At 33.4% G+C, this 24,140-nt stretch overlaps 1 protein-coding gene across 1 annotated transcript in view; it reads left to right on the top strand.

Moving 5' to 3' along the window:
* Positions 1–23,518, top strand: part of RpL23 (ribosomal protein L23) — a 29,310-nt gene extending 5,792 nt beyond the window's left edge. The window contains exons 3-5 of the mRNA XM_085813347.1: positions 12,564–12,692; positions 12,789–12,902; positions 23,384–23,518. Of these exons, the coding sequence (XP_085669473.1) occupies positions 12,564–12,692; positions 12,789–12,902; positions 23,384–23,466 (326 nt within the window). The 3' untranslated portion in view covers positions 23,467–23,518. The remainder of the gene's footprint in view (positions 1–12,563; positions 12,693–12,788; positions 12,903–23,383) is intronic.
* Positions 23,519–24,140: the final 622 nt, after the last annotated feature.

Raw genomic sequence — 24,140 nt, 5'->3', positions numbered from 1 at the left:
AATATTTGCAAACAATTTGTGGGGCCCCATAAGTATTGCGCAAATCCAACACACATGTGAGTGAAACTGTCAATTTTGTTTACTTATACTGTAATATACTGTTGCAGTTTTAGGTCATAACTTTTAATTTCTAATTTTAAGACATAAAATGATGAAAATTTTAAATAAGGAACAGACAAAATGACAGCATTATGTGCAAAGCTAGGAAAATGAATGTTTATATTATAAAAAGAATGCGCCAAAATGTTTTCATTTTTTTCTTTGTCCGTATTATCTTACGTTTATCAATTTTCAGATACATTATGTAAAAATATTTGGTAATTGTAAAATTTTTATAAGTTAAAGAAACATCAAACGCTAAAATTTTTGTCACCCCTCCCCCAAGCTGGAAGTTGCGACCCTCAGTTTAAGAAACCCTACTGTACAACATTTATCACTGTTTCATATTTCAAAGATACCAGCTATGATATTCTTGTGATATCTTATAGTTTGGTGCAAGTTTACTTCCACACAGAATGCTGTTTCTGTTTTCCAGTGAATTTTATAAAATGCAAGCTGTGACTGTTTCCAAAAGCAGGCATGAATCGTAGAATGTAGAATCACTTAAATTATAAGGCTGAGATCCTTCTTTTTGAAACCATTCATAGAGTGAATTGTATGTTGTATAATCAAAATTATATTAAGTTTACAATTGTTGCTATTTATAGCTTATCGGTTGAATTATGATGTACATAATGTTTGTAACTCAAGCTAATTAGTATTTCTCAAAAGTGACTCGGATATCTTAAATTTTAACATGTATCGCATCATTCAAATCAGCTTTGTGTTCTTCTTACACATTGTTGCCGCTGTGATGCTATAGTAATGCTACATTCATAGTTGAAAAATCCAAATTGGCTTTTTCTCAGTAAATGAATGCAGTACAGTATCAAAATTCTCTTTTCATTTTTTAGTTAGTGATTAATAATTATCAACTTTTAAGGCACATCACATACACAGTACGCTCCCAATTATCCGCGGAATTGGGTGGCGCAGCCGCCGTGGATAACAAAAATCACGGATAATCCGAAAAAAGCTAAAAACGGTTTATAGCAAAAGAGAAAACAGTCATTTCAATTTTGAAAAATCGTTTTATGTTTTTATGTAAATGTAAAATAAACAGCAGGAAATTTTAACTAACGCTTAATGTTTTAGTATATCACTCAAAACTAACTTAATGCATTTTGTTAATGAAAACAGAAAAGTGCTTTGTATACTTAAGAGAGGCGTCAAGGATATAAAGAAAAATTAATACATATGTACTGTTTTAATACTGTAATGTATTATGTAATTACAAAAGCATAACTGTAAAACTACACCTTTTTGAAGAAATCAGTCGTTTGTGTTTGCTTATTGCTTTGGAAGTATTTTCTCTTGATCCGAGATTGCATTTTTTGTAGCATAAATTTTTCGGCTAACTCCACGTCGTCTTGTTCCTCCAAATAGCTCAGCAGTCTGTCGCCTTGTTCCAAAGCCGCTTCGTGAGTCTTCCGCATCTGCACAGTGCGCTCTTCTTCGCCTTCACTTCGCTGTCCTTCATTCTCAGTTTCTCCCTTTGCTTTCTTCACAATTTCGTTATCTGTCAAGCATTTGAAGCTAGGTTCGTTGACGTCACACTCCAACCACTTGTTAATGTTTTCAGCATCGATGTTCTCACCACCCGGAATTGTTTTCACCATATCGGCAAGAGTTGCCGTGGGCGTGTCTACATCTTCATTCTCTTCTTCACAACTCAAAGGGGTTAGGTTGCTTTAACATTGGCTTTAACATTAGGCATGAGTTTTCTCCCCTTCTAGCCGGGTAGCGAAAACGCGCGCTTATCGTGGAGGCCGGCAGTGTCTTACGCGAGCTTCTCTCCAGGGCCGGGGGCTTTTTTGCTACTAAGCCTAAATCCATGAAATTTCCAAAGTATCAACGCATTGTTTAATAATGCTCTATAGAGTATTTAAAAGGCTTATGCTTTATAGATATTTATATATATATATATACCTTAATTACCTTATTTCTTGTTTAAATGCATATTTTACACATTTTATTTTAATTACTCACCATTTTATGACTTTTAACGTTATACATCTGAAAACTAAATATATTACTTAAAATTCTCTTTTCGTATGAAAAATTTGAAAACGGGGATCTACACACAGTCCTACGTTACATTCCTTGAACTTGTAATAACTCATTTGCCGTTTTGGAGGATTTTTCCGGGAATGTGAACAAACGAAGCATCGTCGTCTCATTTTCTTATCAGTCTCTTCTGAACGAAGTTTTGGAAAATGTCTTTCAGTTAATCTTTCAGAATCAATATCTGAAATATTTTGCATCATTTCTGCTATTTCATGCTCTGTTAAACATTTTCGACGCTTCGACATTGAAACGGTAAAAACAGAAAGAATTCACGTCTAACAAGATCTAATTATTTTCTAAAAACTGAACTGTAAACCAAAATACTCAACGCTTTAGCGCATATAAAACTTCTACTTACAATAAACAACTGCCACGTGCGAATAAAGTGGGATTTAAAGAGACGTCATAAATCACGCCATTCAGAAACATGTAGTTTCCCGTTTGTTTATATAATCAAAAACACGTGTATGTGAGTCATGCTTCTCTCATTTTGAGTAGAAGGTCTAATGTACATGTATCTGAAACCATGTGGACATACAGTGCCATCTTGTGGCAGAAATTATAGTTTGAAAAACGTTCCAAGGTACTGGCACAAATACGTGATAGTCGGTAGTAAACGCAACAATGCTCTGGCACGCCTGCGTGTCGGCTGGTAGATAAGTGTGTTCGTTGTTGGCACGTATATGTGACAGTCGGCACAAAGGGGTTATGAGGGTTGATGGTTTCACTGAGTCCCATGCAGATGCAATATCGTAGATGCTGTCCAAGATTGTGTAGTGTTTCCAAAACTCTTTCAGATCATAACCTTCTTCAATTTTGATTATTAGCAGCTTGGTTCAGTATGTTCTCTTGATTGTTGCAATGACTCCCTGGTCCATGGGTTGGATTAGCGCAGTAACGTTTGGAGGGAGAAACTTTGCAAAAATCTGTTCATCAGAAGACTTTAGCATGCTTGTTGCTGGGTGAGAAGGTGCGTTGTCGATCAATAGCACAGCTTTTTCAATTTAAGATGTTTACGCACTTGAAAAACAAAGATTTTTTTTTTGAACCATTCTTGAAAAATGTTTCAGTTCATCCATCCTTTTTTTTTTTTTTTTTTTTTTTTGTTTGTTTGTTTGTTGTTGTTGTTGTTGTTGTTAAAAGTAATCAATGGGCAAATTTTCTATCCTTGTGCCTTTGAGAGATCTTGGTTATTTTTTACTTTCCAATGACAACAAGTCTTAAGTTTATGTCTATTGATAGCATTACTGCAAGACATGTTACTGATCCTTTCCTTGCTGCTTTTATGACCCGCCGCTTTACTATCACTTTCGAATGCTAAAGTGTGAGTGGGAAGACATTTCCACAAAAGTCCTTATTCGTCGGCATTGTAACTTTGTTCAAAAGATAGCTCTTCTTTTAAAACAAATTCTTCAAATTCATGGTGGAAATCGTCGGCTGCTTGTTGGTCACCACTAAGTTTCTCCCCATGAAGCCCAATTTCTCGAATTCCATGTCGCTGCTTAAAACGAGTCAACCAGCCAGAAGACGCATCAAAATTTCCTTTCAAACCTAACAACTCAAAAAAAGGTTCTTGCCTTCGCTGCAATGATAGGACCATTTACAGGAGTACCCTCTTTTTGAACTTGAGCTAACCACTCTGTCAATGCCATGTCTAGCTCATCAAAGGTAGAACCAGAACCATACCTGCCAATTTTTACGAAAATGCGTTGTCTTTACGATTTTACGATCGTAATCCATTTTTTACGATTTTTTTTCCTTTTTCAAGTGTTTTTAATGATTTTTGTCAATTTTAGAATTTTTCGCCAATTGCATCGTGTTTTACCGACTACTTTGAATCCAGTAACCTGCGGTTTCTCCCAACTCGCCGCTTAACCAGCCAATCCAATGCTCTGAACTTGTTTTTCCCACTCTTTTCTTTGTGGGCGCCAGATTATTTTTTTCGCGTTCACTTCAGCAGCAAGGGAATTACTCCGCGAGAGCATGGATTGTCGCATTCGGGTTTTTTTTTTTTTTTTTTTTTTTGTTCGTTTGTACGTGCTACGAATTTTCTTAATACGTTGTTGTTACGAAATGAGTTAAAAAAAAACCGTATTCTCAATATTTTCGGCCTGCCTACAAAGCCGAATTTCCAACAATTAAAGAATCCTTCAAATGAAATAACTATGCATTTTGCAACGTGTGCACGGTGGAAGAAGTGACATTGTGAAGCATGTTAAGTCTAAAAAGCATGAAGTTAATGCTTCGGCTTCGACAACGTCATAGAAAGTGTATGATTTTTTTTCAAATTCGGCTACGAATTCGGATGCCGATGTCATTTTGGCAGAGTGTTTGTTTACTGCATTTCTCATCGAACACAGCGTGCCGCTAAGCGCTGCCGATCACGCCGGTCAACTTTTCAGACGGATGTTTCCCAAATCCAAGATTGCTCAGAAATGTGCTTTTGCTCGCACAAAAACATCTTCTATTGTGAACGAAATTGCGTGCGATACACAAAGTAAAACGATAGCTGCATTCCAGAATTCAGCATTTTCGGTGTCAATCGATGGCAGCAACGACAGCGATTGGCAGGGTTGCCACGCTACCTGGAGAACCGGGAAAAGTCAGGGAATTCGAAAATTGACCAAAAAATTCAGGGAAAAGTCAGGGAATTTAAGTATTTTTGTCAAAATCTGGAAAAGTCAGGGAAGTTCATACAATGATCCCGCCAAAAAAAAGCGATTTTTGCGCCGACGTCGGAAGAGATAACTTTTTTGGCGAATTGCCTATCACGTGAGTGTCTGCTGGCATAGAGCCAATTTTCGCACCTCCAATTATTTGATTGCCTTTTAGAAAGGCAAAGCAAGTTTTTCGCAACTTCGCATGTGCAGTGCATGAACTAAAGAAAGTACCTGTTCTCGTATAAAACAAAATGGGTTTAATCTTAGTATACGGTACCATGGAGGTTAGAATCAAAGAATATGTATTGTAAAGAAGGAAAACCTCTTTGCAACAGACGTGGCTCCGTTCCATCATAGAGGGAAACAGCTGTGCATGCGTGATATATCTGCCGCCAAAGCTGGAAACCGGTGTCGAAGTTCGAAGGTCACGTTATCAAGAGTTCATTAAATGAATATCCTTTAAAATTTCTTTAACCACTTGCGCTAAAAAGACGTGCCACGCACGTCGAGATGTTTTTGTCTCAAACTGCGAGCGACGTGAACACCACGTCGATAAGCATTTATCGCAAAAATGAAAATAACATGGTGCACACGTCGCCTAATAACGAGATTGTTTATTTCTCGAGTTACAGCTCTGGATTGCACTCGCAGATGCGGAGCGGCGTAAATGAGACACTTTACCACTTGCTATATTGTAGCGCACGGCACTGCAACCTTGAAGTTTAGTCTTAGCGCAAGTAGTTAAACTCTAAATTAAAAGAAAATATTTTTTGGCGCAAGTAAATTAATTCATAGGTTAGTAATTTTCAGGGGGGGGGAACTACGAAAATCCGTTTTTAAAATTATTGCGAAAAATCCAAGAAGAAAACGTCCTTTGATAAAACGTTTCTTCTTGGATTTTTCGCAATAATTTAAAAACGGATTTTCGTAGCTTTCTTTTTGTCAAAGAACGTTTCTTCTTCACACGTTTCTCAATTTCCGGTACACATCGCGGAGTGGGAAATTCTGGCCGCCAGGTTCCGTCGCCAAATCCCTTGGCAAATTTTCCCTCCGCATTCTAGCGGCGTAATAGCATTTTACTTGTATGGAAAATTTTCTTCTTTACATAGACCAAAGAATTAGAGATTCTTTGCATAGACGTTTTTTGGTTAAAATAATCTCCATGTATGGATTTGGCGACATGATGATGCGCAGTAAACGGGTCATTTTGGTCTTGGCGACAATTTTCAAAATCGTGCCAAAGCCTTACCGTATACTAGAATTTTACCGCAAAATCTTTTTTAACTTTTCTTTTTAATAAATACCTTGCCATTTTGCAGTAAAATAAAAAATAGTAATCTGTCATCTAGGCTAACCATGTAATATAACTATATTCGCTAAAATATCGTTGATTATTCTAATTCAATTTTTAAGTAATTATCTTTATTTTTATGTTATTCGTATAATTTAATGATGCTTCTTCCCTCTAAATTTACTAATTATTAGTAAATAATATTTCTAAATTTCAGGAAATTTTCTCTGGCATAATCTTGAAATTAATTCTAGCAGTATGATGACATACCATCACGAAATTTAATGCACATATTTTTTCTTATGTATGCTGCGAACTAAATATAAAATACCTCAATTTATTAAAATAGATTTCTTTGTTTCGTTTAGCTGCAGAATGTCTGCAAAAAAAGCCTTATTTTATTCCAGATTGGGAAGATTCTAATCTCAAACTTCAATGGAGAAAACAAGAACTATTATAATTATATTTGTGTTTTCAAGTGTTAATGTGCTTTTTAAGAACATACCTCACACAAATTAAATTTACCTAAAATCTAACCTAACTATTTAGCATTGGGTTGTGATTTATAAGGACCGGATTAGCCTCGTGTTGAACTGGTGATGATCATGAGTAATAATTAAATAAAACATACATTTGTTATCCAATGTATATATCTTAAATTTTATTAAGTTTCTTAAGTGGAAAAGTAAACAAAATTATCAAACAAAGTATACCAAGAATAATTAAGAATAAATGTCCTCTGGGATTTATTGAATAATTAAGTGAATTTGCTACACAATACAAGTAATACCATAATTTACCTCTTAGCGTAGCCAACGTACATTACGCGGATAGACTGGAATTTTCTTGAAACGCACCTGGAAAACCTGGAAAAGTCAGGGAATTTTATTCTCCTGTTTGAGTGGCAACCCTGGATTGGAAGCTTTATCCCATCGTTGTCACATATTTGTGTGATGTTTCTAATGAAATGAAAACTCATCTTTTGCGTCTTCCATTGTTAAATATTGCCTTCTTGGTAATTAATGGGTTGAAACTTCTTCGGATTTGAACAAAGCATATTGTAGTTTTGTGTTAAGTACCATTAAGATTTTTGAAAGTGTAAATACCCTTCTACAATCAGCTTCGCCGAAATCTCCCCTGCTTATCCAAATTCTTAATGATCTTTTGAAAGAACTTTATACTAAGTTTGTAAAACCGTCTGTTGTGAAAAGCAGTGTGTTGATTCGTGTTGCCTATAATAGTTTAGCAAATCAAAAGGATGACAATGATCTTATAATTGGAAATCAAACCAGGGAACTTGTAAATTCTTTGAAAGATCATGAGAAAAAAGAATTTTTTCAATATGTTAGAAAGTACTTTTCCTCAGCCTGTGATTACATTGTAAGGAAGTTTCCTTTGCAAAATGAAGTTCTTTTAAATGCTGAAGTGGCAAATTTGAAACAAATTGAAAATTCATCTTTTGAAAAGATTCATTTTTTTATTGATAAATTTCCATTTTTGTTAACAATCAAAGAAAATGAAGGCCATAATGATGCTTTAGATGAACTACAGAACCAATTTTCTGCTGTACAGTTTGAAGACTTTGCCAGTTCTGGAGAAGATAGACTTGATGTCCTTGTTGGTACTTTAAAAAGAATAAAAAGAGCTGATGAAACACCAAACTATGATAGACTGGCAAGAGTTTTATGTGCTATTCTTGTAATTCCACACAGTAATGCTGAGTGCGAGAGTCTTCAGTGTTGTGAAGAAAAACAAAACTATGTTTCGTTCTTCAATTTCACCAAAAACTCTAGAAAACATTGCTAAATATTATGAGGAAACTAATTGTTATGACAGGAAATTTTCCAAAGAATTTTTGGCTAAAGCCAAAAAATGCACTCTAAATTCATTGCAATAATTTTTTTGTGTAACATTAAGTTCTTGTTTTATGTTTCCTAATAAATTTTTTAGTTACTACTTAATTGAGATTTACTAATGTAAGTACAATTTTCTTTTTTCTATTTGTATAAATTGTTATTTTTTAATATCAAAGCATGATATTAATTCTTCGTGTTCTTCTGAATTTTATCTTTAGAGGTTGGCAGGTATGTAGAACCCTTCATAGTGTTTCGCGTTTTCATTGCGGAAGCACTATCCGACATTGATGCAGAGTTCACCAGTTTGCCTTTTTGCTATAGAATGTCATGCACTCTTGTTTCCGCGATTCCGTAATCCAATTCCATCTGCTGCCTTGTAGCCTCGTTTGCTACTTTGGTAATTAATTCTAGTTTTTGTGCAATCGTCAACACAACCTTCTTTCGTTTTCCTGATATCTTAAATCGTTAACGAAAAACACAAAAGCACAAGCACTGAACACAATAAAAGATAAGAAATTAACTCTGACCAGTTCGCAAACACTATCAGGCTTAAATTAACAATGGTGAATGGGAGGGAGTGGAGCGGGCACTGCAAGGGTGAGTAAGAAATCACTTACTCATCAGAAGGGAAGGTTCCGAGAAGGCCTGGAATATTTTTACTATAAATAAGCACAATGTTAGCAACTTTAACGTTTCGCTCAGTTTTGTGAACATTTTTATTTTCTTTGCTTTACGCTTGTAAAAAAAAAAAAAACCACTTTGTGCGGCAGGCGCGGATAATCGGAAGTCTACTGTATCATCCTTATTTTTCAGTAACTTCATTTGCAAATATTGTTGATAATTAAAAATCCCATAAAATTTAGACTAATTGAATTTTAGTGTATTTTGCAATAGAATCGCATAAATAATTTAATAATCTAATGCATTGTATCTTGAATTTAAATCAATTTGGAGTTTTTTGAAATTGCATTGGATTTCATGCACTGGTGTGCAAAAATAATGGATGAAGTTGGAAAATTAGCTTATCAGTAGAACAAAAAGGCAGAGTGGACTGAAAGATCAATCATGAGATTGACTAGGGTCAGGTACGGTAGCATATGTGCATATATGCAACTAAGCATAATGGTAAAGTGTCAGAGGGATATAAAGATAGCTGGTGGTGCGAGTTCAGCATTTCTGAGAAGCTATTGCATGTCATATATCAGTTTAAATAACATCAAGTTGCTGCCTCAGTGGGAAATAGAGAACAATCAGTCTGTTAGATGACATCTGGATGATTTTGCTTGACGTCGAGAATCATTGGAAAGCTTGAGGAAGGTCGAAGTGTGACAAGTATGGCTACAGAGTTCAGGATTGCTCAAAGCACCATTTTATGACTGGAAAACATTTCAAACTACAGAAACAGCTGCCTGACGGTTCAGCCATGGTCTTCTACGAGCAACCACAGCAACTGATGAAGGAACAGGTAGCTGATGGCAAGAGAAATCTCAGTGCACATGGAAAGGGTGATTGGACAACTGATATGTTGTTTTACCGTGCCCAGGAGGCTGCATAGTGGTGGTCTGTTTGCATGACGACCTACGGTGTATACCTGCTTATGCATTAACACCTGCTCATCAGAGAAGGCATTTTCTGTGGTGCAGGGGACACTAGAATTGGATAAATAATCAATAGAATTGAGTACTCTTTACAGATTACAGAATTTAGATTACTCTTTACAGAGCAGATTTAGTTTGATCAATTCTACTATCTGGAGAAAGGGGGGAACACGCAATAACCCTTCCAACATCATCATCAAAAGGAACCAATTTGGAGGTCGCTGAGTTCTCATTTGGGGAGGCATGCTTGCTCCAACCTTCATATCTTCTAAGAAGGTTCAGTCTCTGGGGCATGCTGTTGTAATGAGGTTCTTTCTTATGTGCATCTTTTCAGAAGTGTTATGGGTCCTCATTTCCTCTTCATGTACAACAATACTCTGCCTCATCCCACAGGAGCTGCTGGAGAGTTTGCTGGGATTGGTCAGCAAGGTCACCAGATCTTATTCCAATCAATATGTGGGACTTTCTCTGAAGATGCGTTGCAGTACATAACTTATCACCAATAATGATTTGGGAGCTGCATTTGGCATTAGAAGAGGAATAGGCAGAAGTGCCTCGACCATTCATTCACAGCCTCATACTCAGCATGGGTAGATGATGTGAAACACTAGTTGGGCAAGATTATATTCCCTACTACAGGCTGGATGTTTCTTGCTTTTCACCTGTCTTATGGATGTTTTGGCCTTCTCTCGCATTGTGCTGCATACTGCTTTTTCAAAAAAGTTCCTTTTAATCTTTTTGATTTTTTATTTGGGAAGTTCTACTTACATTACCCATGTTCTTACGTGTTGGGGATCTTACGGAATAATTCATGTTGATTTCGAAAGGTTTTGCACAGCATTATATTGAAAAAATCATCTTGTTCTTAATTTTTGCTCACCCATATGTGATAATCTCCCACATTACTTATACTAGTTTTTCTGCTTATTTTTCAGCAATTTCAGTATCAAATATTGATATTTAAATAAAAATCTCATAAAAACAGAATTTAGATGAATTAAAATTTAATTAGTTTTACAGTAGTATCATATAAATAATTTAACCCAGTTAATGCATTATACGGTGAATTATTCACAATATAAGTTGACATTACAAAGGCAATTTAATATTCTATTATGAACAATATATCTGCTTTAAAAGTTCATTCTGGATAATATATTTATTAAATTACCATTATGATCTCGTTTAAATATTAAAGGAAAATATTGCATAAAACAAGTTGGTAAATGCTCCATCACCACTTAAATGATTTTTAGTTACATTGTGTATTAAGAGAAATGTCTTAACATACAAAAAAAGGCTCTGAATGAATCGAGAAGTTAATAAATGCAAATATTAATAAAAAGTTAAATACAAGGTAGGCCACAGAGATGTAACTACCTATATCAATACACTAATTTTCATTCTAAATTACATATTCATAGTTGCCAACATCAAAATATGAAAAATTATGCGAAAACCCAATGTGAGTTCAAAAAAACCTCCAAACTGACCATGCCTTCTGCGGGATTTGAACCCTGGCCCATTGGTACTGCAGTCTGGGTGACTAACCACTATAGCGACTGGGCGATTATGGAATTAAGTCAGTGTGATTTAGAAAAATGTTAACAACCTTTATTTGTATGTATTGGTAAACTGAGTTTGACTTGTATAAAGCATCTAAAATATTTGAGGGAAAGAGTAGAAAATTACTTTCCTTAAATGACAGTACACAAAAATTTAAGGCTGCCTGAAAGATAATTTTATTTTAGTAGTTTCAGGTGCTGTAGGCCAAACTTTAGCAATACTTGAGAAAAGTTAAAATACAAATAAATAAGAAATTAACTGTTAAGAATGTAGCCAGAAGAATGAAGTAGATTAAGAATAGTAAATGTTATTTGGAATTTATATGTTCTTCTATATAGTTTTCATTATTCATGAGTGAAGAAGAAAGCTGAATCTATAGGGTGTTACTTCAAAATAGACACTATGAAGCTATTCTGTCCCTCTCCTATGTGTTCCATATATTCTCATCGTATTTGAGACTAATTCCAAGTCAGCTTTCATTCATATCCTTTTCACAGAATAAAATGCATTACCGTATTTGACAGCATGTAAGACGCACCTTTTTTTCCCCAAATTTGGTCTAAAAAAAGTTACCTGCGTCTTATACGTGAAGGTTATTGCATTCAATAATTGCTTATTTGGCTTTAACGAAATGTGAGAACTAAAAGAAACCACTCTATTGAAGCTTTTTTTTCCTTGTGTGTGGCCATCTAAATAAGGGTGCGTCTTATATGCCGTCAAATACGGTAAATAGAAATGAAGCAGAGAGAAGAGTTAGGGGACTTAGTCTGCTGCAGCTGTATAGGCTGTTACTTTAAAATAGGCACTATGAAGCTATTCTATCCCTCTCCTATGTGTTCCATATATTCTCATCTTATTTGAGACTAATTCCAAGTCAGCTTTCAATCATATCCTTTTCACAGAATAAAATACATTAAATAGAAATAAAGCAGAGAGAAAAGTTAGGGGACTTAACAGTCTGCTGCAGCTGTAGTTACCGTACTTATGAGATAAGCTAGGCAAGAAAAAATGACCCTTAAGTGCTTAATCTATGGGAGTGGCCCACTCTATCATAGAACATTAGTAGCAAATGCCAATCAGTATATATATATAGAAGGTATTGTCTTGACTTAAAGACTCCCTCATATAGAGTTGCATGCTTAAAGTTTTGTGCTCTACACTGGTTGCTCAAAGATATTCATATGTGGCATATTTCATACCTGGTTTTGGTGCAAGACTTAAAGTCACTAAGCACTCGGCAACAATCCAAATGCTTCTGACGCAGTTCGTCAACAGAGGGTGTCAGCATCATAACCATAATGAAATCCTATGTGATGAATTATTATATATGTAACTTTTTGTTGTTATTGATCATAATATTAAACTGTGCTTCTGTTTTCTGTTTTTGATTACTTCATTAATACCTTTTTTTTTTTCGATGTGTCAGGCGCCAAAAATTTATATATCATTGCTGTGAATGGAATTAAAGGTCGACTTAACAGATTACCTGCAGCGGGTGCTGGTGATATGGTTGTAGCTACTGTTAAGAAAGGAAAACCAGAATTAAGAAAGAAGGGTAATTTTAATTTTTGTATATTTATTTGAATTTCTTAAATAACCTGCTATTTTTATCATATAATCTTATTTTCTAATTGTGAATTTTTCCTCCCAGTTATGCCAGCTGTTGTGATCCGGCAAAGAAAACCGTATAGAAGAAAGGATGGTACTGTATTATATTTTGAGGATAATGCTGGAGTTATAGTAAACAATAAAGGTGAAATGAAAGGTAAGACCTGCTAATGTTGCATTATTTTTGCATCATTCAAATCAGCATTGTGTTCCTCTTACACATTGTTGCCGCTGTGATGCAACATAAAACCTTTATTCAGGATGTTGGAAAAAACCTCACTTAAGTTTTTTTCTGCTGTGAGTAAAGGACATTGGTATCGCATTTTAAAATTATTAATTAGGCTTAAATGGAGTAAAATTATAACTGTAGCATTGAAGAAAATTATTGTAGAATTTTTTTTTTTTTTTTTTTACGAGTGGTAATGCTTAAACTAAATGCTCTTCAAAAGTCGGAATGTTGTAAAATCAAATATGGAGGAATAGTAAAGAATATTTTCATGCATTAAAAAATTCTTTGTAAAATACTGGCAAATAAATGCTCATTTTTTATAAAAGCTGCTTTCTGAATATAGTACTGTACTAAACTGCACTATTTTATATTAACTGTACTAATTAAACAGAATGAATTCTGATCAGTTTTAAAATGTTGCTTTGGGGAATAATACAAGCTAAAGCTGGACTTCTGTTCTTATGCATACTATTTTAAGTTGCAAGAGTGCTTTTAATTGATGTCAGACTTTGGAACAAACTGATGGTGACTGATTTTCAATATGATGAATTAAAGCTCATTAAAATGGTAGTGAAAAAAGGCATTTATTGTTATACTAAAGTTCTCATGTAACACCTCATATGTAGCATAAAAAAACACTGCATATGGAACTTCTGAATGTAAACATATAATATTGCCATAACTAGAATTCAGATTTAAATTAATATGGAAATGAATACAGAGTGAAAGAATTAGCAAAATGAAGCCAATATCTTTATTATCCAGTGATAATATATTGAAAGTATTGTTTTTTCTTTCTTTCATCAAGTACGTTTTTTTTTTCTGTAATCTGTTTTAATTGAAAGTCATATTTTCTAATCAAAAGTTATTTACAACAAATAAAGGTTATTAAAAAAATTTCAGGTCCACTGGTTTTATGAGAACTGCGTACATTTCCGTTTCGCCGGTGCAGATCTCGCCAAGCAGAAGACACAGTATACCCATAAAAAATGTTAACAAATGTTCTAAGAAGTTTTTATTTTAAAGACATAAACATTTTAATATTGTTTAAATTTTGTAAAAAGACAATATGTAAAAGAAAGAATTTACTGTGCTTTCATGGAGCAACCTCCTGATTAGCCAGTTCATATTACGTGACCCATCTCGCATAAACTACGCTACAGAAATCTAATTGTCTTAGTAATTATCTACATTAATTTCAAGTTAAATCTTAATATAGTGTAAATGCAAGGATAATTTTAATTCGTATGAATAGCTTACTTAGAAATTATGTAAAACCACAATGCTCTACTTCGCTAGATGAATTTGACCCTTGACTTTTCCTTTTCTATATTTTCACCTTCGGGTGAGTGGTGTGATTGCATCCTAATTGACTAAAACCGCTAATGGCCTTTAACCCTTTGCGACACGCATATTTAAAATATATTTTAATCTTTAAAAAATGCCTTAGAATAAATCAGATGGACTTACTTAAGTGCCTTTCAGGCTTGAAAAAAATTCTGCGCTTTTATTTTTTACGGGGGAAGGTGGGATACCGTTTGTCCCACCATGCAACTAGCACATGTCTTATAGCATATTGGTGTATAGCAGGAAAGAAAATCATATGTGGAATGAATAAACAAAATAAAGCATGCATTCTAAAATATTGATAATAAATACATTAAAATGCATTTTGTACAATATATTTAATATTTTTAAATTTTAGGAACAAAAGATAATATTTTATTGGATATTAATCTTTCATTGTTTTTACATCATGATCGCTTTTGCGAACAAACTTAAATAGAATAAATGCGTTTACTATACTCGCATCTGAAAAGTAAAAAAAAAAAAAATCGTGTGCCACCATTTCTTGCTTTTGCGGTCTATTTCATATAATCCTTTCAGTTGATCAAATAAGTCGACATATCCCATATTCTTATTATATGAAATAATGCTGTCTGGGCACAGTACTTTTTTTGTTTTTCCATCTCGTTCTTTTCTATTAATTTCTTTCATTTCAGTTGCCTTTTCCAAGCAAGACAGGATAGAAACGGATCTTTTATCCTTCCATTTTATGCAATAAATTGAATCATCGCTAACTGAAAAGTCTATATCTCCTCTCGACATAAATTTGTCTTCTTTTAAATTTTTGGGTAGATACTTCTGATTCATATTTACAGTGCCACCACATGCATAGATGTTCTGTGTCTTTAAAAATCGAAACAAATTATAACTACTGAAGTAGTTGTCCATAAAAACTCTATATGGTTCTTACCATAAAGAGGCTGGCACAATGTTTTCACTACTCTTTCGCCTAGATTTTTTTCGACAGTCACCTAGTTTGCCAGTATAAATTTCAAATTGGCATGCAAATCCAGTGACATCACATCGCATCCATACATTGTAACCGCGTTTGATGGGCTTTTTAGGCATATACTGCTTCTCCTTTTGAAGCGAATCATTGATTCGTCAACTGCCTGAGTTTCATTGGGATTAAAAACTGCCATAAACCTTTCTGAGAGATGATTTAAAAGAGTGCGTATTTTGTAGAGCTTATCAAAATTAGCTTCCCCTCTTAGGTTGTAAACAATTATCATTTATATGAAAATTTCTCAATATCCAACTAAACCTGTTGACAGGCATTATGTTTGCTATGTAATCATCGTGTAATAGTGGAGTACTTCTCCAGTAGTCCCGATAACTTGGAAACTTTTTTACGCCCATTAGCAAATTTACAGGGAGAAATCGCAAAGACTCGTTACTATCAAGAGGGGAAAATACACTTTTTTTCTGTGTTGCATATAAGTTTGATTGAAAAACTTAAGTGTGAATATACTTAAAAATAAATTTACAGGTGTTGGATCATCCAAATCAAAAATCTCACCTGTCGGTCCCGAATTTTCTTTGAATTCTGGCAGTGAAATATCAATATTCTTGTTTGTTCCAGCACAGAACAGAAGACTGAGGGTTCTGCAAACTGACCCACCATGCCGCAAAGGGTTAAGGCACAAAAAGTTAACTATTTGGTAAAAATTCTAATTGTATGCTAGTATTGAAAGAAACAATCAATTTGATAAGAAATGGCTGCAACTGGTTTTGAAAATGAGGCATAAAAGATTACCAGCGAGGATATTCTGTTTAGCGTCAGTTGTACCATTTTTTGCGACTCTATTGCCTGCACCAGCAAAATGGAAAAGTATCGAACTCTGAATAGTAGTATAGCTGAAAAGATAATCATATAAACACCTTTTTTTCTGCCTAATGATTCATATCTAATCAAAACCAAAAAAGGTCTCCCTTTAGTGGTGTGGAAGTATGTCATGGTGGATGTTTGCCATTGGCAGATCAGAATAGTATTATTCCAATAAATAGAAGGGGAAAGGATTTTGGCTATTTTTCTTCAAACTTGTACACATTCAATCCTGTTTTTATGTCCTTTTTTAAAATGTAGTATATGAATTCTAATGGTTATCCAGGGCATAATCACAACTTTTAAGAAACATTGTGTGAAATTAAACCTTCAGCTACATTTTGGAAAAACTAGAAAATAATGGAATAAGCCTGACTGAAATTTAGATTTTAGGCTGTATAAATCACACTGCTGCAGCAATTGCTCAAATAAAACAACACACTTTAAATTTGCGCTGGAAAGTGATCTGCCCTGAATGTGTTATTAATAGAAATGTAATAGAAAATACGTCCCTGCTATCATCATAAATTATTGCTCTGGCACATTGCATCAGCGATGAAGGCCTTGACACTTTCAGCAAAAAATGGTATGGTCGATGATTAAGGGCGAAGCTGATAGTGACATAAGTAACTTGACAGATAATGAAGACTGAGAAAAAACAGATTCTATGACAGCTGACAAAATATACGTAGGGATCCAGCTTTGTAACTAATTGGAAAAATTTCTTAAAATAGATAATTCCAAATAGAGCTTCAGTCGTGTATATCTGGCTATCATGACTTTTACAAGCAGCTAGCTGGTGAAACATCCACCGTCATGCCAGAAACTTCTAGCCTACTTTAAGGTAACAAATAAATCCTATCCTTAATATATTCAAGTGACAAAAGCAGTTTTGAACCAGTTCATCCCAAGAAGATGCATGTTTTGGACTATGCAAGTAGCAGTGAAATACTAGCATTTTGAAAATTTCTCCATGTGTAAAATAAGAAATTAATTTTCTTAAATGTTCCCATTAATTTATTATTTGATTTGAAATGCCAGGACATGATTGTTCAAAAAGGCTATTTACATGCTGCACAGTGAAGAAGTGGTGAGAGTTTGCTTCTCCTCCAGAGAGAGGTAATTTATCACCAAAGGAGGGAAAATCCTCTTGGTGTCAGTTGTCTTCACATTTGCAGAAATGAATGCTAATATTCCATTTAATAACATGTTTTATGTGAACAGTGTATATTCCTAAAAATGATGGAATTTTTTTAAAAAAACTAGTTGAAAAAAAAGTATCTTCCCCCCTGGAGTGTGGTCTTCCATAATTATGGTTAATTAGCATGTCATTTGTCAGTATTGTCATCTTTTATGCAAAAGTTATTTTTGTTCTTTTTTCTAAATTTGGTCCCCCCTCACTTCAACTATAGTTCAACCATCTTAGTGCTGCAACTTGAGTGCAGATCACACATTTGCCATTCAGACCAATCTATTGTCAAAATAGATTAGATGGACATGAATCATGTAGTAGGGATTTTTCCCATTCTTATTTTTTTTTTTTTTTTTTTTTTTTTTTGTCTTTATTTCCACAGTGACAGCACAGAAATGAAAATTATTTTAATGTAATCTAAGCTGATATGTTAGTTGTAATGTATAATTAGCTGTTTTACTACATTATGTTTAATTTTGTGCATTTATTTACTTACATATTTGTAGAAATACTAGTGTTCTAATATTAGTTTGTATATATATATATATATTAATGGCAAAATATGAAACACGGCATTTTATTGAAAACTGGCCGCCAATATAATATGAAATGATTAATTCCACATATTGCCTAAGCATTTTATAGAATGCCAAATGACAAACCGGCAAAGTATAAAATACTTCTGTGATTCTTTTCGAATAACCAAAACTACTTGCCAGAAGTTAATAAATGATGTAAAAAAGCCAAAATGACTGGTAAGAAGGAACCTTAGGATTGTTGGTTGCTGAATTGCTATGATGTGATGTTTGTTGAGAACAAAATTAAACTCATTTGTTCTGTTGTGACTGTTGGGCATGGAGGCCGTGGCAGAATGAAACTTCCAAATACAAAAATGTTACATGGAATAATATTGAACTGTACATCCACCTTTGTGAGCCCTGCCAGCAAAAAACAAAAAAAATATTAATTATGGAACCTATGATTTTTTTGAATTTAATTCCTGTCAGGTAGATCTTATTGATTTTGCAGTGAGATAAAGAATATAAATTTATAATTGTATACCAAGATCATCTCACTGATTTTATTTTTTAAGTATTTGGAATAGGTTTTTGAATTGTGGTCTTTCATTATGTTTTCAAAATAACATTTGTATTTTTCAATGAACAAAGCTTATCATGACCTTTTTTAATACTTTGCCTAAAGTGCATTTGTCATTCTATAAAATGTCTAGGTAAATTTTATAATTCTCATATTTCATACTTTGCCCTAAAATTCCATTTTATTGTATTGTAATTGTAGTTATAATTATTCAATTATTTTGTTTTATTGTATGATTCTCATTATATATCATTATTGCAATGAATCTAATAATTTACTTTATAATAATTATTGTATTTATACAATTGATCATTCTTATTTGAGTTAAAATATACTCCTACAATGTTGCTTGCTCTTTTCTTGGGCTGTGAGTTGGAAATGCTAAGTTCTCTATTCTACAATTCCATGTAACAAAACAATAATAACAGCACGTAGCAATTTCTTCTACTGTGAAATCCCTTTCACCAACTGAACTTATTCTAATGATAAAAACAAGCTATCATTTACATTTAAGCCAAAGACCACAATATTGGCAAATGTCAGGTTAAAATCAACTGCAATCTAATAACGCAAATGGAACACTTCTAAAGAATTCTGGTAAGAAAATAGTTTCTTGATTTTTATGGGAATGTCAAAAGTAACCATTATCAAAAGTCAATTTAATGTCTTACCTTAAAATGTAACCAATGAAGAATGCATTATTTATGTAAAATGAATAAATTGTGAAAAATAATTTCAGTATTCTTGTTTTCTGGGTAGCAAATCTTAGCATTTATTTCTGCAAATATGAACCAAGGGTGTGAAAGACAATTGACTATAATGGATTACCCAATGACATGGGGAAATTTCATTCTCCGGTCGTACAAAATCCGTTTCCGGTAAGGACTTTCCCCTGATCGCTCACCTCGTGGCACATAATTAACGTCCCTTTTGGACAGTTGCCAGCCAAAGTTTCATTTGAGACATTCGAATTACAGTACAAAGTCTGTAATCGGACACGTCGGGACTTCTGTTTTTTCTGGATTATAGATCACCAATTTAAATCTGGTTAGATGGCATGCAGAAATTATACAATTAAAAATATGAAACTAATTTATGAAATAGAGTAATTATGATCTAAATGGTATCAAAATTTACAAAAATAAAGCTTAATATTTGTTTAAGTTGCTTCATTTTTTGTGCTAATACTTTTTCTTTAATTCTATAAACAGTTGTTCAGTTACAAAGTTCCACTGTTCAAGTCCTGTAATTGCTGTGTCAAGAATACCGACTAACTTGCCAATCGAAATGTTTTCGTTTTCAATAACGTTCTTTATTACTTTCTTCACTATACTATCGGAAGTGCACATGGGTAAACAAACACTTTACTGGCTTTACGCGAATGCACAAGTTTGTGGCTTTGAGGTCCGGATTATAGATCATTCCGGATAATGGACATCCAGATTACGGATTTTGTACTGTATATATGTGTGTAATAATGCAAATAGATTTTAGCGCAAAAATTTAAAAGTATAATTATTTATTAGAATTAATACCTATAATAATATGAAATATCTTTTTGTTTTCAGCATATATTAATGTACATATAGTTTGAATATAAAGATATAATTAAATTTTGTATATGGCTTTATTAGGCAAAATTAGGCTTAAAATCCATGCCAAAAGAAATCTAACTCTTCTACCAATTCAGAGAAGTGAAAACTCAAGACCTTATATCCTCCCCATTGAATGTTGCATTATTTACTTGATATTTTATTGGCAAATGCAGTATTTGTTTTAATTTGTTTGATCAATGTATGCAAGTGTGAAGGTATAATACATTGTTCAGATACTAAATACTAGTTATCCTCTAATCACTGGAAGTCTGGAGTGAAAATCTCTTTTGGAAAGATTACCGTACAAAATGTTGACACAAATATATAATTAGCTTTTAATTAAAATCAAATAGTTAAAATGTTTCAAAACCATAATCATAAGACTTAAAGAAGGGAAAAAATGCAGCAGAAAAACTTGCATTTAAAAAGCTTATAAATATACCATTTTTGATGATGTATTTAAAATTACTAATTCAGAAGTCAAACAACAAAAATCAGTGTTATATTTACAAAATTTTCACAGGACTAGTTTCGATGGTTTTACCGAACCACCATCTTCAGCTGCAAAACCACAAATAAACAAGATAGGAAATAATGATTAGATAAGATAAGAAAGGCCTGGACAAGAATAAGCAAGTGGCGCCATCTGTTAGTAAAATCAGAACTAAAACATAATTTCTTTAAAGGCCGAAGGCAAATTTGGATTGGAATTAGGATCGTTAACTAGAACAGAAAGATTTTTATGAATATGAAATACCTCTAGAAAATCCAGTTCTCCAATGGAAGATGTTTTTTGAATAATTTTGGCAGCAGAAAAATTGAAAGTATGGTTTTCGGACCAACAATGTTGAGCAACAGAAGACTTCTGTGTTTCCTTTTTTCTAACATATGCCTCATGTTCTTTGACGCGAAATTTTAAAGCTCTCTTAGTTTGGCCAATGTAAATTAAACCACACTGGCAAGGAATCCTATAAATACCCCAGGAATTCATATCCGGAATGGGGTCCTTGAGTATAGAAGTTGGCATTTTATTGATGGGAGAATAAACAACCCGAAAGTTAAATTTCTGCAAAATATGTGCAACTTTATAGCTAATTGATGGAAAGAAGGGAATGACAACAGAATTTTTATAATCTAAAATAAGAGTGTGGCTTTTAGTGTGTTGAGATGAAAATTTTTTAACTGCTTGATTAATAATGTTGGGTGAAAAGCCCCTGTCAATAGCTATTGCTTTTAAATAATTTAGTTCTTCATCAAGGGCTAGTTTGGAGGAGCAAACTTGAAGAGCACGGAAAACATAGGAATAAAATGAAGCTAACTTTTGTATAGTCGGATGACATGATTTAAAGTGTGGTGGAAGGCAAACCGATGAAGGTTTACGGTAAACTGTAGTACTGAAGTTGGATGTGTTACGTGTGACCAGAATGTCGAGAAACGGAAGAGAATTGCAAGTCTCAAGTTCAAAAGTGAACTGAATAGCAGGATCAATAGAATTCATTGTTGAAAGAACTTTATTTAAATCATCTTTATTACCTTCAAACAGGGTAAAAGTATCGTCTACGTAGCGGAACCATGCCGGGAAGTTTAAAGTTTCAAACAATTTTGATTCATAATAATGCATGTAGATATCAGCCAGGATGGGACTGAGGGGGCTTCCCATGGCTAATCCCTCTGTTTGCTTGTAATATTTATTTTGGAAAACAAAATGTGTTTGTTTCAAACAGAGTTGAGTGAGAGAAATTAGCTCATCAATTTCGATGCAAGAGAAATGAAATTCGCGAAGTCTGGTTTCTAGACATCTTAATGCACCCTCCACTGGGACATTGGTGAATAATGATTTTACATCAAAAGAAACCATGAGTAAATTACTAGGAGAAATGTTTTTAACTTTTTTTACAAACTCTATTGAATTTTTTATGGTGTAAATGTTATTGTCTAATAGAGTTGAAAATCTAGAAACTAAATATTTAGCTAATGGATACGAGGCAGTACCTAAATTTGATACAATAGTGCAGAAAGGAATACTACTTTTATGAATTTTGGGAAGAGCATATAATCTGGCACAATTCGCAACAGATGGGATAAGTGAATGTTTTAAGTTGCCTGAAATGATTTGCGAAGATTTGATCGCAGTTTTTATTTTTGACAAGTCCGAAGGTGAAGGATCTTTAGGGTTCAGATTATATGGTCCTTCGTTTAAGAGTTTAGTGACACCATCGATGTAAGTGTTCTTATCCATGACGACTATCTGGCCACCTTTGTCGGCCTTTGAAATAATAATATCCGGGTTAGAATGAATTTCGCGCAATGTAGCTCTTTCTCTCGCAGTTAGATTTGGTTTCAAAAGTTTATTATTGAATTTCACATTATGAGCGATAAGATGCCTAATCATTTCTTTCTGTGAATCTGAAACTTTACTGAACTTGAAAGCTTTTTCGATAGGAGCCAAAATCTTTGGAATGGAGGGTTTACAGGTTGTAACCATTCCAAAGATTTTGGCTCCTATCGAAAAAGTTCAGTAAAATTTCAGATTCACAGAAAGAAATGATGCTGAAGATGGTGGTTCGGTAAAACCATCAAAACTAGTCCTGTGAAAATTTTGTAAATATAACGCTGATTTTTGTTGTTTGACTTCTGAATTAGTATTTATTCGGCATGTTATTGTGTCTTAATTATTTAAAATTGTTCTAAACTTTTATTAAAAGTGTAACATTTTTTATGGGAACTTCAAAAATTTTTTTAACTACTGCATTTTCAATGAAAGGATTGCTAAATTGTCTTAGGCGTATTGTTGATAAAATAACTTTTAATCAATTTCAGCTTTGAAAGAAAGAACTAAAAATTAACTAAAAGTCTTGTCTAATTGTTTTAATGTAAGTTAGGAACTGATTCTTGGAATTCCATTTCCACAATAAACTTTTACCTTTTCAATGTGGACCACTTTGTCCTCTTTTATATTCATTCCTACAGATAAAGAAATTTATCTAAAAAATGAAGGTTCACCAGAGGATCCCAGCTTCTAATGCTGAATTTTAACTTGTTAAACAGCTATAGCAATTGCTTGAAATGTGATACAGCTCATTATTTGGATATTTTTTCATCTAAAATTTTGAATGTTTTTAGAGTACTTTTTAAACCTGAAATTGGTATTTCTGAATTATAAGCCACTAAAAGTCTCGCTCTCTTGTGTTTAAAATTTACTGGAACTTATTTTTATAAGAATTTTTTCAATCATGCAAATTAGTACTTGCATTGTCTAATGTTCTTGGTGATCAAATTTGAAATGTACATATTCTCATGATTTCTGTTATATCTTGATGTAAACTGATTTGGAACTTCCATTTAATTCCAGGTTCTGCAATAACAGGTCCTGTAGCAAAAGAATGTGCAGACCTTTGGCCGAGAATAGCCTCAAATGCAAGCAGTATAGCATAAAAATTTATGTAAAAAGAACCCTGTTCATGATTAATAAACATTATGAACAGAATCATTTGTGTCTACATTTTAATCGCGATCGTATTTATAGAATGATCAAATGCAGAAACAGTTGGTATTTCTGCATTTTTGTCTTCTATGAATTATGTCTTGATATATTAGAACAGGTAGTTCCATCTTAATGCTAAAAATATTAGTTTGTTACATGGAGTGTGTGTATAAAATCATGATTTATTGCTTTGCTTTTAAACAATTAACTACCAATTTGAAGTTTTTCATGTTTAAACATGAACACTCACTTGCAGTGACTGCACAAGTTGATATTACTGAACACATATCCTTTCATTGAGGTGGCACATTTATATGAGCTGTTTTTGTTTTTAACAGAATTCAGTAGAAATATATCATACAATGGATTTATATTCTGGATACTTCATATAAAATGAAGTGATCAAACTTTCATTTCTGTTAACATTATTTAAGGAACATTTTATAGAATAAACTGAAATTGCATGTTTCATCTCTACCTCTGAAATTGCTGTGGCTATATGCATAGTAATCAGAAAAGTTAATGCTATCTTGTGTCTGATAAGAGTGCAAGATACTCAGCAGTAGTCTTTGAAGTAAGTATCCAGAACCCCTTCTTAACATTCCTCTTGCTGTGTCTGTTCTAT

The sequence above is a fragment of the Stegodyphus dumicola genome, chromosome 3, assembly GCF_044657685.1.
Source record: "Stegodyphus dumicola isolate Sdum_Otavi_A_Nest chromosome 3, ASM4465768v1".
NCBI classification, from domain to species: Eukaryota; Metazoa; Arthropoda; class Arachnida; order Araneae; family Eresidae; genus Stegodyphus; species Stegodyphus dumicola.
This window is presented reverse-complemented; position numbering and strand designations above follow the sequence as displayed.